Source organism: Durio zibethinus, chromosome 10 (assembly GCF_047325235.1).
Source record: "Durio zibethinus cultivar Kanyao isolate XHJ-2024 chromosome 10, ASM4732523v1, whole genome shotgun sequence".
In the NCBI taxonomy this organism is placed as follows: domain Eukaryota; kingdom Viridiplantae; phylum Streptophyta; class Magnoliopsida; order Malvales; family Malvaceae; genus Durio; species Durio zibethinus.
This window is the reverse complement of record NC_143171.1, coordinates 5,069,543-5,084,723: the sequence shown is the minus strand read 5'-3', so window position 1 is coordinate 5,084,723 and position 15,181 is coordinate 5,069,543. Positions and strand designations below refer to the sequence as shown.

General features: G+C 31.6%; 1 protein-coding gene across 1 annotated transcript; it reads right to left on the bottom strand.

Moving 5' to 3' along the window:
- Positions 1 to 11,106: 11,106 nt before the first annotated feature.
- On the bottom strand, positions 11,107 to 14,396 carry LOC111292381 (putative LRR receptor-like serine/threonine-protein kinase At4g37250). Its single transcript, XM_022884747.2, has 2 exons — positions 12,310 to 14,396; positions 11,107 to 11,905 (listed from the first exon to the last, which is right to left on the bottom strand). Exons 1-2 carry the CDS (start codon positions 13,952 to 13,954, stop codon positions 11,229 to 11,231), a joined length of 2,322 nt encoding a protein of 773 aa, XP_022740482.2. The 5' UTR covers positions 13,955 to 14,396; the 3' UTR covers positions 11,107 to 11,228.
- Positions 14,397 to 15,181: the final 785 nt, after the last annotated feature.

Here is a 15,181-nt window from a genome sequence, read left to right as displayed (position 1 = left end):
CTTGTTAATGATTACACCAAATTTAGAATGAAAATTTAAAGCTACTATTTAATATTTAATTACATATTATAATGTCTTTGTAATAAATTAATGGTCGGAATTTGCTTTTATATGGCTTCCTCCTTGTATTTAGTTTTCAACTAATTTAGAGTTATACACGAAGAGTATATATAACTAAATCAAACAATCGTATATAAAATTATAAAATAAAATTTTCGCACAGATGAAATTCGAGAAATCAAAATATAAAGTAGGGTCTAATCCATTACCTACATTAATAAGCCCTAAAAAAAACAACAACGTTATTTAGGCATGTATTATGATTAGAGTATAGCTTGATCCTAGTTGGAACTTGAATGGAAGCATCATTAATAAAATTTTTAATGTCAATTTCTAGGGGCAGTTATAAGTCCTGGCTTTGTAAATAAAAAAAAAAAAAACTATATAGGTCCATAGATTATTATTACAACATTAATTCATGAATGCAAAATATTGGGTCCATCCAGCTTTTGCAGAATAGCCATTGGTTGAGGCTGTAACTGTATTATTATATATTTTATGGTTGATGGTCCATGCATGCATTTTCACCAATACTGAAAACTGGGTTGCCCTAAATTCCATTGCTATTTGGGACCAAAAAAACACAGCTCTTGTGAAAGGATAAGAAATATAAAAACTACACATTGGCAATGCATTTGGAAACAAATATTACCTATTTGAATTATTCTTAATGTAAAAATATGCTTTTGCATGTGCGATGTGTAAACACTCTAATCCGAGTTCTACTCAATCTGGTTTTTATTGATTAAATAAATGATAAATAAAAAAAATGAAAAAAAAAACTCTGGCGGGTTTAAAATTGTGTGTGAGGAATTTAAATTGAGTTTAAAGATTGAAAGTGAAATTAAAAGGGAATGAAATTCTGTTCGGGTATAAGGTTTTAAATCAAAACCCTATAAATAGATGCTCCCACAGAGATCAAAAGCACACAAAAAAGATCACATAGAAACACAAAAAAAAAAGAGAAACACAGCAAGCAGAAAGCAATAAAAAATTTTTTTTCGAAGACTTTTATGGTGTTTAGGAAAAAAAAAAGAATTTTTTCGAAAAAAATTGAAAAATTTTCAGATTTCGAAGAAAATTTTCAATTTTCGATGAATTTTTCGATGTTGGTTAAATTTTTCGATGAATTTTTTGACGTCGGTTGAACTTTCTAACAGGCTTCTCATAATCCGATTACAAATTTTGGCACCAGTTGATTTTTCGATGAACGTCCGACGAACCTACTCAGAATCTGATAAAGATTCAATCGAAGTTTTTCAGTTTCTAAAGAGAGAGGGAGAGAAAAATGGAGAAGAGAGAGAGAGGGAATGAGAAATCTGAGGGAAAATGCTGAAACTTAGGCTTTTATAGCCTTACCAAAACGACACCGTTTTGGCATTTAAGAAGATTTAGAATCTGGACGTTTTTTATTTGGGTGACCCGACCTGAAGCGTTGACCCACTTTTGACTCCAGCTGAGCTGAGTCACGAGTTGTGCCCTCGAGCCACGCTGTTCTAACCTTTTTCTATGTCTGCACTAAGCCGTTCTGAGCCGTTTCAGTCGAGCTATTTTGTTTTTGGTATTTTTTTAAGGTTTTTTTAGTATTTTATTTATTTATGTGTTTATTTTTTTAGTATTTTTGCATAATTAAATTTAATAAAAAATATAATATATATATATAATTTTTTTAGAATAAATAATAATTATCTAATGATGAAATTTATAAAAATTTCAAATGATAAATTTCTATAAAATTCCTAAGTGAGAAATTTTTTCTAAATTTGTTTCAAATTGTGGAATAATTTAGATAAAATTTCAATAATATTAATTAATATTTATTTTCAAACAAAAAAAGAAAAAATAAAAAATAAAAAATTAATAAAAAAAGTTTTGGAATTAAATACAAATACCCAAGGATGGGATTCTTAGAAATTTCAAATGGTAATTTTTTAAGAAATCTCTAGGTAAGAAATTTCTTTAAATTTGTCCCAAATAGTGAAAGAATTTAAATAAAATTTCAATAAAAGTAATTGTATTCTTTTTCAAATTTGGTTGAAAATATTTGATAATTATCTAATGATGAGATTCTTAAAAATTTCAAATGATAATTTTTCTAAAAAATTTATAGGTAAGAAATTTCTTTAAATTTGTCCCAAATGGTGAAAAAATTTAAATGAAATTTCAATAAAAATAATTATCATATTATTTTCTTTCCAAAAAAAAAAGGGAAAAAATAAAAAATTCTAAATAAGCCCAAATGGTGGATAATTTAAAAATTCAAAAAAGAAAAATATTTTTAATTTGGCCCAAATAGTGAAACAATTAGATATATTTTTAAAAAAAAGAATAATGAATAAACATTTTTCCTACGACGGAGTTTCTTTAAGGAAACAAATGAGATTCTTGAATACTCATGAGGTAAAAAAATATTTTTGAGAATTCTACCAGATTGATGGAAAAATCTTAAGAATTATTTTCAATATTTGAACATAAAAATTTGAAATCATTAGAATTAAGACCTTAGGATAAATTTAAAATAATATGGTACCATCCTTCGGATGGGCATGTGAGGGGGTGCTATAACCTTCCCCACATGTAACTAAACTCTTGAACCCTGTTTTAGTTAGTAGACCCAAACCGATTCTTTTAGGAAGCTTTCGTCAAGCTTAAGAGCTTTTTAAGAGGATAAGTTTCTTAAGTGACAATCACACTTAGATAAAAAAGATTAGTGACGACTCCATTTGTTAAGTCTAGCTATAGATTTATGGATCTATTTGTTATAACAGTTTGATGACTCCACTGAAGACAGTCATAGAGAGTCAAGCCATAATTTTGAATTTATCCTATTCTTGGGTCTAATGGTTTTAAATTGTAATGATTTATGTTATTTGTTTACTAACATTTTTATCTTTTTTGTCTTTTATTTTTTGGGACATGAAACTTATATGTTCCTTCACACACACTATCACATGCATTTGTATTACATGAGTTTTATATCCAAGCTTTTTTCCTCTTAAGAAGGAGTAAAGTACTTACGCTTTTGTGAGATGATAATCTTCATAATGGCTAGCAAAATACTCTCACTCAAATTGAATTATTTTCGTTAGTAGCCTGTGATGGGTAAAGATTGGTCTACTTTACTAGTCTATGATGGACAATGATGTAAAGAACAATTTGAGAACCTTTAGTGGTCAAAATTACTTAACCTTACATATAATGTACACTTAAGAGGCTAGCCCTAAGATAGAGCATTTCCTACCAAGTGATAGATATACCCCGAAACTAGGACATGATAAGGAATAATTTGTGTTTATTTAACCATTTTGATTGTTTGACTTTGTGCATTTGCATGTCATGCATCATTTTCATTGTCATATGTAATATTGTGCATTTGCATCATATTAGATTTCATCCATGAAAATGTACATTTCATTTATGCATCAACATATCATGCATAAAGTATAACATTTTTTATTATAATTATGGTATTTAAGGTTAAAGAATAGCTTTACCAACAAAGAATCTCACATACTCAACTCATCAATACCATACAAGAGCTCAAGCTAGACAGATGGAACAAGAAAACTTTAATTATCTTGAGAGAATAGAGAAAGCCCAAGAAAAGTTAGAATGGGAGTTGAATAAGATTTTAGAGGCTTTGAACAAGTTAAACAAGGGAAAAGGTATAGAAGAAAGTACTAGCCAACAAGACTATCCATCACAAAAGATGGATGACCCATTGTACCCTCTTAATTTTACGTTACATCAACCTTAACCCGCATAAAGTCTACCACCATAGTAGTTTACCTATCTTATAGGGTACACATATCTTGAAATGCCATTAGTTTTAAATCTAAGATAGTATCAAAGTTATGTAAATTTTATCTTTATCGAGAAAGCACTAAAACTAATACTAATCCCTAATTTAGATGATTTAGAAGAGAAAAAAAAGCTAAAACCTAAAAAAAAAAGACTTTAAAAGCCTCAAAAGTTGAACAGAAGATGAACTTACTAGAGGAAAGGTTGAGAGCAGTGAAAGAAATTAATTTTTATGGTTCAGTGGATGCTGCTGGACTCTCTGTCTGGTCCCTGATATGATTATTCCTTCAAAATTCAAAGTGTCAGAGTTTGAGAAGTATGATGATACAAAGTGTCCAAAAACTCACATTACTATGTACTGTCAAAAAATGGCTGCCCATGCTAATAATGAGAAGTTATTGATGCATGTATTCCAAGATAGCCTTACAAGTTTTACTGTAAAATGATATATCTAGTTGGATATGACCCATATTTGATCTTGGAGTGATATGGCTCATGACTTCATTAGTCAGTATTGACATATCATAGACTTAGCCTTAGATCACTTTTCTTTACAAAATATGAAAAAAAAAGTGACTGAATCATTTAAAGAGTATACCTAGAGGTAAAGGGATATTGTTTCTCAAGTGCAACCTCCTATGACTGAGAAAGAGACTATGATATTATTTGTCAGCACTTTGAAATCTTTTTATTATGAAAAGATGATAGGGAATGTAACAAAAAATTTTGCTTATATGGTGATCTCAAACAAAATCATTATGAATGTCATTAAAAATGGTAAGTTGAAAAGATGGGAAACCAGGAGGCATAAGAGAAGAAAAAGGTTGAAACTCAAGTCGTGAGCTTTGATAGACAGTTCAGAGGTTATCAACCTTATCCATCATAAGATTACTTTCTATACTATCCTGTTGTGAATAATACCTTATCCTGGCCATACCAGCTAGCCCCATTGCTATTTTATCCATCAACATACCAACTCATTTTTAGCCCTCAGTCTTTCATATACAGCCTTAACATTCAACCACTTATAAAATCTCAGATTCATCATGTGAACCCAACAAGTGGTTCACGAGAGCAATAAACTACTCGAAAAAAAGCTCATATTTGATCCAATTCTCATGACTTATCGAAGTTATACCAAGTGCTCTACAACAACCACTTGATTGCCTTTAGCTATTTAGAACCACTCAAGCTACCATATCCCAAATGGTATGATCCTACAACCCACTGTGAGTACCATTATAGAATTGTTGGCCATTCTACTGAAAATTACAATACTCTAAAGCATAAGGTGCAATGGTTGATCAAGAATGGAATGATAAATTTTGATCAAAGAGGAGCAACAACACCTAATGTTAGTGGCAATCCATTACCTAATCACAATATCAATACTTTAAGTGAGAATCAAGAACACATTGATCCGATAAGGCCTGTAGAGCTGCAATGAATCAGGGAGCTAGATGTTAAGAATAATCATTCACTAGATCGTATGAGGGCATAAATTTTGAAAAGAAAAAAGATGTTAAGGCTGATTGGAAGTTGTTTGTTATTTTAAGATTTTTTTTAGAGTAATGTTAGGATTTCTTTTATGCAATAGGATTTCATTTGTTATCATTTCAATAAAAGACAAGTTGATGCATTTCATTACATTTTATCTTTCATTCAACCATTGTTTCATGCTTTGTTATTTTTTATCTTTTTTTATTCCTATTCTCAAATTTCAAATGGTGAATGTTTAGACAATGATAATAATAATTCTAAGATTTAATTTTAAAAACTCATTTACATTGATCTATGAAGACCATTTAAGCATAGGAAGCAAGCTGCTAACAGAGATAAAATAGATATGTCTTGAAGATATGTAATAATTTATAAAGATACATGAGCTTATTTTTGTTCAATAAATGATCTTCAATGAAAGCATTCATATTTAAGATGAAAAATGATCATCTTTCTTTTACCATTTAAAAAATCATTCATTGCTATCCCTTTGAGCATATTATGATTTTTTTTTCTAACAAACCCTGACCAAGAATCACCCTCTACATTGAGGGTAATTTAAAAAAAAAAAAAGAGACAAAAGATCATAAAAGGTCTCAAAGATAGAAAGAAAAAAAAGAAAGAAAAGCAAAATAAAAAAAAAATGAATGTCATACATGATTTGGGGTAAAGTAATGAGAGACTTTTTGTGAGAAATGTGAATGAAAAAGGAAAAAATAATGAAATGATGTTGAGCAAAATGTCAAGTTACATTAAATAATGAGAAATGATCCTTTGGTTTTGAACCTTTTAAACATATGTTTTGAGCCTATTTTATCTATTTCTTTTATGACCCCTCACCATGACCTACATTACAACTTTTAAAAATTCATTTGGATTAAGTGTGAATACTCGAATTGAATGATCATATGTTGAGCTAAGGCATGCTTGTATGAAACAACAAAATTATACTACATTGTTTTAGAGATTGATATCGCTAATGGATGGAAAAAAATGAAAAAGGAAAAAATGAAAAAAAAAGATGATAAAAGAGAGAAAATGAATAGTCAAATTCAAAACCTGAAAGGACAATTTGGGTAAAAAATCTTTGAGTTGAGAGTTGGATAGACAGTTCACATGTATGAAAGATCAAGACATTTGAAGATCCCTCAAAGCTGGGGTAAAGTTCAATGAGCTTAAAATTGATCTCAAAAGTTAATGGAATGAGTTTTTGAAAATGAATTTTAGATTAATATTGTGAATTGTCTAAGTATTCATTATTTGGACATTAAGATACCATTTAATACCATTCCTAATGATATGATTTGAATTTGTTCTTTTGCCCATTTATTTTGTACCAGACTCACTTTTTATTGATTACATTTATCTCAATTCACCTTATACTTTCTTATCCCCAAAGTAAATGAAAAGAATGTGTGATTGCATTATATTTGTCATGATTTAAAATGATGATGAATGAATGACAATGTGTATAAAAGATTCTTGCATTCTTTTGAAAAAAAATCCAATATGATAGGGGGTAAAAAAATTGAAGAATGTAAAAACTTGAAAAGATGACTTGAAAGGACACATAATGTGATCAAGTAATAAATGTGGTGATGGATTGATCGACATAATGTATGAGAGGTGATCAAATGATGAGGATCAATGGACGAAATTCATTTTGGAATGGCTAGTGCTGAAAAACCTGTCAATAGTGATCAAGTGATGAACATAATGTAGATCAAATGACAGAATTCATTCTAGAATGGTTAATGTTAAGATGTCTGTGAATGGTAATCGAGTGACGAATATAATATGGATCAATTGATAGAATTTATTCTGAAATTACTATTGTTTAGAAGCCTATGAGTTGTGATTAGGTGAGAATAATATGGATCGATAGATGAAATTTGTTCTGAAATTGCTAGTGCTAAAAGGCCTATAAATTGTTGTCAAGTATCAATTGACGAAACTTGTTCTAAATGGTTAGTGCTAAGAAGTTGAAAAAGAAAGATGAGGGATGGTGGAATCTTGAGAACCATATTACCATAATTAATTTCATGACATGGATATCCGTATTACATGCATCATGTCTGTATTATTATTTGAAGAATATTTGAAACTTTGGTTTGGCTATGCTTTTGCATTATGTAGTAAACATTTGAATCATGGTTGAGAATATGGCATTGTGAGAATCTAGATTAGTGCATTTGCATCATTGAAAAAGTATTTGTATCATTGATCATGGCATTTATTACATACAACATTTTAACTTTGGTAAAAGTTTGAAAGTCATCTGAAAAAGAAATTTTGGATTTGGATAAAGTTTTTTAAGACAATATTGCAAATTCTCAAATGAGAATTTTTGAGTTTTTGAATGAGAATCTTTGAGTTTTTTAGTTTTCCAATGAGAACCTTTGAATTTCAAATGAGTTCTTTACGACGTTTTCAAATAAGAATATTTGAGTTTTTCAAATGAAAATCTTTGAGAATCTTTAAGTTTTTTCAACTGAGAATCTTTAAGAAGAACTTAAATGAGAACATTTGAGATTTTAGATGTGAAACTCTAAGTTTTATTGAATGTGAACTTTTGAACTTGAATGAGAGAAGCTTTGAACTTTTGGATGTGAATCTCCAAAATTCAAATGAAAAAGTTTAAACTTTTTGGATGTGAATCTCAAATTTGTCAAATGTGAACATTTGAACTCGAATGAAAAGCTTTGAATTTTTGGATGAGAATCTCCAAAATTCAAATAAGAATCTTTAAATGTTGGATGTGAGTCTTGTAATTTACAAATACGAATCTAGAAATCTTGTAAATTTGAATTTTTGTGAAACTAAAATTTTGAGAATCAAATTTTAGTGAATGCTTGCGAAGCTGAAAGGTTCTTGCGAATCTGAACCTTTAAATTTCAAACTCAAATTGTGAATCTTTGAGTTTCCATTACAAATTTCATCAGACTTGATTTATGATTTTTTCGGACATGATTGTTGAAAAGCTTTTTATTTTTCAAAGTCGTTAAGCCTCTATTTAGAGAAGTCTTTTATTTTTCAAAGTTATTGTGCCTCTGTTTAGAGGAGCCTTTTATTTTTCAAAATCGTTGTGCTTTTATTTAGATGAACATTTTATTTTTTAAAGTCATTGTACCTCTATTTAGAGGAGTATTTTATTTTTCAAAGTTGTAGTGCTTCTATTTAGAGGAGCTTTTTATTTTTTTTCAAAGTTACGGTGGCTTTGTTTAGATGAGCTTTTTATTTTTTTCAAGTTGTGGTGCCTCTGTTTAGAGGAATATTTATTTTTGAAAATTTGTGGTGCCTCTGTTTAGAGGAGCATTTATTTTTCAAAGTTATTGTTCCTCTAATTAGATGAGCTTTTTATTTTGCAACGTTGTTGAGCCTCTATTTAGATGAAGTCTGGGTATGTTAAAAAAATTGTGTCAAGTTGATTAGGTTGTCTACGTCTTTACACAATTCCTATTTCACAAAAAATAAGTAAAGAGAGATAATTATAGATACCCCAATTTGTTTGGGGTTCTACTCAATCTGGTTTCTATTGATTAAATAAATAATAAATGAAAAAAACAAAAAAAAACTTTGGCAAGTTGAATTTGTGCAGGACTATGTGTGAGAAATTTAAATTGGTTTTAAATATTGAAGTTGAAATTAAAAGGGAATGAAATTATGTTCAGGTATAGGGTTCTAAATCAGAACCCTATAAATAAATGCTCCCACGAGATAAAAAACACACATAAAAGATCACATAGAGACACAAAAAAAAGGAGAGAAACATAACAAGCAGAAAGCAATAAAAAAAAAAGGTTTTCGAAGATTTTTTTAAGGTTTAGGAAAAAAAGGAATTTTTTTGGAAAAATCAAAAAAATTTCTAGATCAGAAAAATTCCTAGATTCTAGTAAAAATTTCCAATTTTTGGTGAATTTATCAGTGCCGATTGAATTTTTTGGTGAGTTTTTTTAAGTCAGTTGAATTTTCGACAAGCTTCTCAGAATCTTATTGCAAATTTTGGCACCAGTTGATTTTTTTTATGAACGTTTGATGAACCGACCAAGATTCTGATGATTTTTTTCAAAATCCAGTGAAGATTCAACTGGAGTTCTTTAGTTTCTAGAGAGAGAGAAAAAAAGAGGAGAAATAAGAAATCTAAGGGAAAAGGTTGAAACTTAGGCTTTTATAGCCATACCAAAACGACGTCGTTTTGGCATTTAAGAAGATCTAAGATCTGTACATCTTTTATTCGGGTGATCCGACCCGAAACATTGACTCGCTTTTGACCCATCTCCAACTTTTGACTCCAACCAAGCCAAGTCACGAGCCATGCCCTTAGTCGCGTCGTTCCAGCCTCTTTGTGTGTTTATAATCGAGCTATTTCAAGCCGTTCTAGCCAAGCTATTTTGTTTTTGGTATTTTTAAAGGTATTTTTATTATTTTATTTATTTATTTATGTGTTTATTTTTTTAGGATTTTTGCATGATTAAATTTAATAAAAAATATAAAAATATATAAAATATATTTTAGAATAAATAATAATTATCCAATGATGAAATTTATAGAAATTTTAATAGTAAATTTCTATAAAATTTTTAGGTGAGAAATTTTTTTTAAATTTGTCTCAAATGGTATAACAATTTAGATAAAATTTTAATAACAATAATTAATACTTATTTTCAAACAAAAAAATAAAAAATTAATAAAAAAAGTTTTGGAATTAAATACAAATTACTCAATGATGAGATTCTTAAAAATTTCAAATGGTAATTTTCTAAGAAATCTCTAGGTGAGAAATTTCTTTAAAATTTTCCCAAATGATGGAAGAATTTGAATGAAATTTAAGTAAAAGTAATTGTATTCTTTTCCAAATTTAGTTGAAAATATTTGATAATTATCTAATGATGAGATTCTTAAAATTTTTAAATGGTAATTTTTTTAAGAAATCTCTAGGTGAAATTTTTTTTAAAATTTATCCTAAATGGTGGAAGAATTTAAATGAAATTTCAATAAAAATAATTGTCATATTATTTTCCTTCCAAAAAAAAAAAAGAAAAAAAGGGAAAAAAATTTTCTAAATAGGTCAAAATGGTAGAAAATTTAGAAATTCAAAATTTTTTTTCTAATTTGACCCAAATGATGAAATAATTAGATATATTTTTGAAAAAAAAGAATAGTAAATAAACCTTTTTCCTATGATGGAGTTTCTTCAAGGAAACACATGGGATCCTTGAATACTTATGAGGTGAAAAAATAGTTTTTAGAATTCTACCAGATTGATGAAAGAATCTTTAAAATTATTTTCAATATTTCAACATAAAAATTTGAAACCATTAGAATCAAGACCTTAGGATAAATTTAAAATAATATGGTACCATCATTCAGATGGGCATGTGGGGGTGCTATAACCTTCCTCACATGTAACTAAACTTTCGAACCTTATTTTGGTTAGTAGACCCAAACTTATTCTTTTAGAGACCATTCGTTAAGCTTCAGAGCTCCTTAAGAGAATAAATTTATTAGGTGACCAATCACACCTAAATAAAAAAAATTAGTGGCCACTCCATTTGTTAAATCTAACTATAGATTTATAGATCTATATGTTATGACACAACGTTTGAATGCCATATTGTTCAAGTTGTTTTTCTTCTTTTATTGAGGCTGAATATTTGAAACCAAAAAAAGTAAAAAAACATGTGAAAGTCTTTAAAAATTAGCAATAAATATTAGTGTCACACAAAGATGATCCAACCCATGATGTTATGCAATTTCCAACTCAACACAAACTTTGAACAAAAGTTAGAAGAAAAGAAAACCTATTAATCAATCATTACATACACTTCTCTCTAAAAAGGTAGTCTCCAATTTTTGTCCAATGTTTATCAATATGCATAATTGTGTGATGAAGATGAAGTTGAAGATGGGATTTTCTCAAGAATTTGTAAGGCTTCTTTCATTGGAGGTCTCTTTTGTGGGATTGGAGATGCACAATTGTACCCTAACTTCAAGCAAGCCAGTAAGGCATCCTCTTTGCCCTCAAAATCAGCACGAATTACTGTATCAGCCATCCTCATTGCCTTGTTTTTATCTTCAACCACAATCCCATTTCCCTGTCCCAACTCATCCACAACTATAACTTTCCCTGTTAGAAGCTCAAGCAAAATCACCCCAAATGCATACACATCCCACTTTGGATTGGGCTTGAGGCTCCTAAGTGACTCCGGGGCGTGGTAAGGCGAGACACCAAACGAGCTCGGGCTTGGACTTGGGCTGGGTCCTGCTAGATCTTGGAAGCTATCTCTTGATGCCGTTGACCTCTTGCTACCAAAATTTCGAGCAGACACTCCAACTTTAGAACTGGTGTCACCTGTTACCAGCTTTTCGAGCCCAAAATCTCCGATCTTTGGTTCCATGTCAGAGCCTAACAGGATATTGCTGGGCTTCAAATTGGCATGCACATGCTTCTTCTCATGGAGATATACTAGCCCACGGGCTACACCTTTAGCAATCTTTAGCCGAGCCTCCCAGGGAAGATGACAAGGTGAAGAGCCTACTTTTCCTGAAAAAGAAATTGGAACAAAAGCCAAAACTTAATTTGGTGTTAAGCCTGCAAAGTGCAAACGCAAGGATAAGCCACTAAGATAACAAAGATGAGTCGTTTTCAGTAGGAAGTGAGCTGTTTTGTAATTATGAGAACGCAAATCGCTGTCAACGCCGTGGCGTAAACGATTGGAAATTAGCAAAAACGAACCCTTCCCCTGACAGTTGACTCTCCATACATTAAACAACAAGGTTTCAGTTACACCTACTCCACCGTCATGACTTCAGTTCTGCAGCGCAATTTAACAAATACCCAATGCTATTTTTGCTAATGTGCGCATTCGTTTCACTTGGTAAGTGTGGAAAATTGGAAGAAGAAAGGGAAACAAGGGAAGAAAAAAGGATGAAACGAAAAGGACTCACTGTAACGAGCGTTGGCGAGGCTGCCATTTGGTACAAAATCATAGATAATAAGCTTTTCATCCACTCCCCAATAGAACCCACGAATCCTGACCAAATTGGGGTGCACCAGTTTAGCAATGACTCGAACCTGGGTCTCGAAATCCCTGAAGCGATCCACACTATTCTCACCAATCCTTCGAACCGCCAAGGAGGTCCCATCTTCAAGCACTGCCTTGTACATTATACTAGACCCCGTAGCACCTAAAATGTATGCCGAGGCTTTAAGCAGCGTCTCTAGCTCAAGCTGCTTTTCCCCATCAACGGTCACCAATGTCCCTTTTTTGTCATGTTCCTGCTCTTGCTGGCGTTGATTATCATGACTTTTGCTCCGGCTTTGATCTTCTTCAGTGTCAGAAGTGGTGTCAGATTCTTCTTCGTACTCTCCTCTCTTTCTCAAACATGACCATCTTGTAAACCCTCTTGATTCTGACGATGAAGATGTTATAGACCAATTGTCTTTGACTGTATTAGCTTCTTGCTTCATTGTAGTCTCGACTCTCTTTTTCCTCTTTAACTTGAAGACGAAAAAGAAAACCATGATGACAAACCCAATTCCTGCTATATCTCCGACTACAATTCCTATTATTGTTCCTGGTTTGAGCTTGTTTCGTCCTGGTTTTTTAGCTCCAGAAGATGGTTCAGGCTTGTCGGTGTCCATTGTCTTGGGGATTGCAGCGATTGCTGGAGGAGAAGTTGGTGGAGAGACGTTAGAAGAAGATGAAGCTGAAGAAGGAATTGGACAATCACGCCTGGTTACTTCACCACATAGATCAGGATTTCCGAAAAAAGATTTGGATTCTTGATTCTTAAAAACAACAGAATCTGGGATTTCTCCTGTAAGATTATTGAAGGAAAGATCAATAATAGCGTTACCAGGAATTTTCTCCGCGAATTCTGGTGGAATTTCACCGGAAAGCCTGTTGTAAGAAACGTTCAAGTACCTAAGATTGTTGCCTCCAAAATTTGGAGGCAAAGACCCCTCGAGAAGATTGGAAGACAGATCTAAAACTTGAACAGATTGGAACCCAGTCGGAAGATTGCCAGAAAAGTAATTATTCGTCAAAGAAACAACAGTTAGATTCCGGATGGTAGTGAGAGTGTCAGGTATAGTTCCCGCCAATGCATTGTCTGAAAGGTTAAGGAATTGGAGGTTTTGTAACCGTCCTATTGTTTCTGGTATTCCACCAGAGATCAAGTTGTTTGACAAATCAAGAAACTGAAGCTGGGTTGCGTTGAAAATAGAAACAGGAAGAGAACCGTTAAGAGCATTGTTGGATAGATCAAGATTTTCAAGGTATTGAATCATGCCCAGATCGGATGGAATTGAACCAAGAAGCTGACAATTCGGAAGAGACAGGCCTGTAACTCGAGAGTAGTCATTAGAGTTGCCTGGTGCTCCACAAGTTACTCCATTCCAAGAACAAGGCGTCTGGTCGCTGGAGTTCCAGCTCTGTAGCACGTTTAGAGGATCACTGACAATCAAGTACCTGAAAGAAAGCAAGAGAACTCCATCTGTATTTAGCCCCAAAGCTTGAACCGCAAGAACCTCAAGAATAACAAGAATTCTCCACCATAAATGGAGTTCAACTCTGGAGAAGGAACTCATGATTTGTCAAACTGATCCCACATTTCTTCTATGAAATTAGAAACAAAGAGAGAAGAGAGAGGAAAAGGAGAGAAAAGAGAGAGAGGGAATGAGAAAGAAATGAATAAGAGAAGTAACTGATATTTATCATTTATGTTAATGAAGGTGCAGAGACCATGTGATGAAAGTTGGTTAAAAAAATAATTAATAAATCATAAGAAGAGAGCTAAGAAATACACAGCTCAACCAAACAAACTTTTCATCACCAAAAATGTTCTGGTACGCATCTCTCTGCTGATATTTAATTTAAGGTTTGCTACAAATGCTTAAATGCTCTCACAGTTGATTTTATAAATATATTCCCCTCTCTCCCTCTTTCTCTTGCTCCTAATCACATTCATTAAATAAATAAATGAATAAAATCACCTACAGGCTACAGGATCAGAACAGAATAGCATCGTTGCTATAAGACATCTAGACGAAGTTGAAAGTTGCAGTGCTATCTCTTAAATTGACTTTAATGAAACTTTCTGTTTCTTTAATGTTTTTCTGTCCTGGTTATACTAGATGCTGTAAATATGTCACTGAAATAGATTAATGGCTTTTGGTAATTTGCCTGCAGGAAGATTGGCAAGTGCTTTACTTCTTTATTGTCAATGGCTATTAGATGGGTAGCAAGCATTATCTTAAAATAGAAATCAGCAAATCTACATATTTGCATGTATTTTTTGGATAGGTTAAATTACAATTTTATAATAAACCAATTGCTGATAGATATGTATCGACAAAGTAATGTATATGAAAAATGTCAAAAGGTTTAATTACTTTTTCCCCACAGTTGCACTGAAAGAGGAATCATGTTCTTTATCTTTTTTTATGGGTACAACTACAAAGAAAAGGGAATGAGTATATATTCTCTCAATAGGTCATACTTGCATTATTTTTCTGGTTTAGTCAAATTTACATGATTGTTTCTAAGATGTACTATGTGTGTTTCCAATCAGGTATAAAAACTGTTGTGCTTTGGAATGTAAACAAACGGGCCTGAAAAGAAAAATAAGGAGGGAACTTAATCAAACTTGGTGCATTAATGACCATAATATCTAGGGCAACATTATTGTGGAGGGGTCCTTGATATTATCTCATCAGAGCGTCATTATTGGATTTATGACAATCATAGGTCTTCATTCATTACTCCACCGTTTCAAAATATTGACTTGCTGGTGGTGAGCGCTTGGCATAATAAAA

Coding starts and splice junctions, on each gene's coding strand:
- LOC111292381 (XM_022884747.2), bottom strand. CDS start 13,954: ATGAGTTCCTTCTCCAGAGTTGAACTCCATTTATGGTGGAGAATTCTT. Junction 11,906..12,309: donor CCTCGCCAACGCTCGTTACA/GTGAGTCCTTTT, acceptor TTTCTTTTTCAG/GAAAAGTAGGCTCTTCACCT.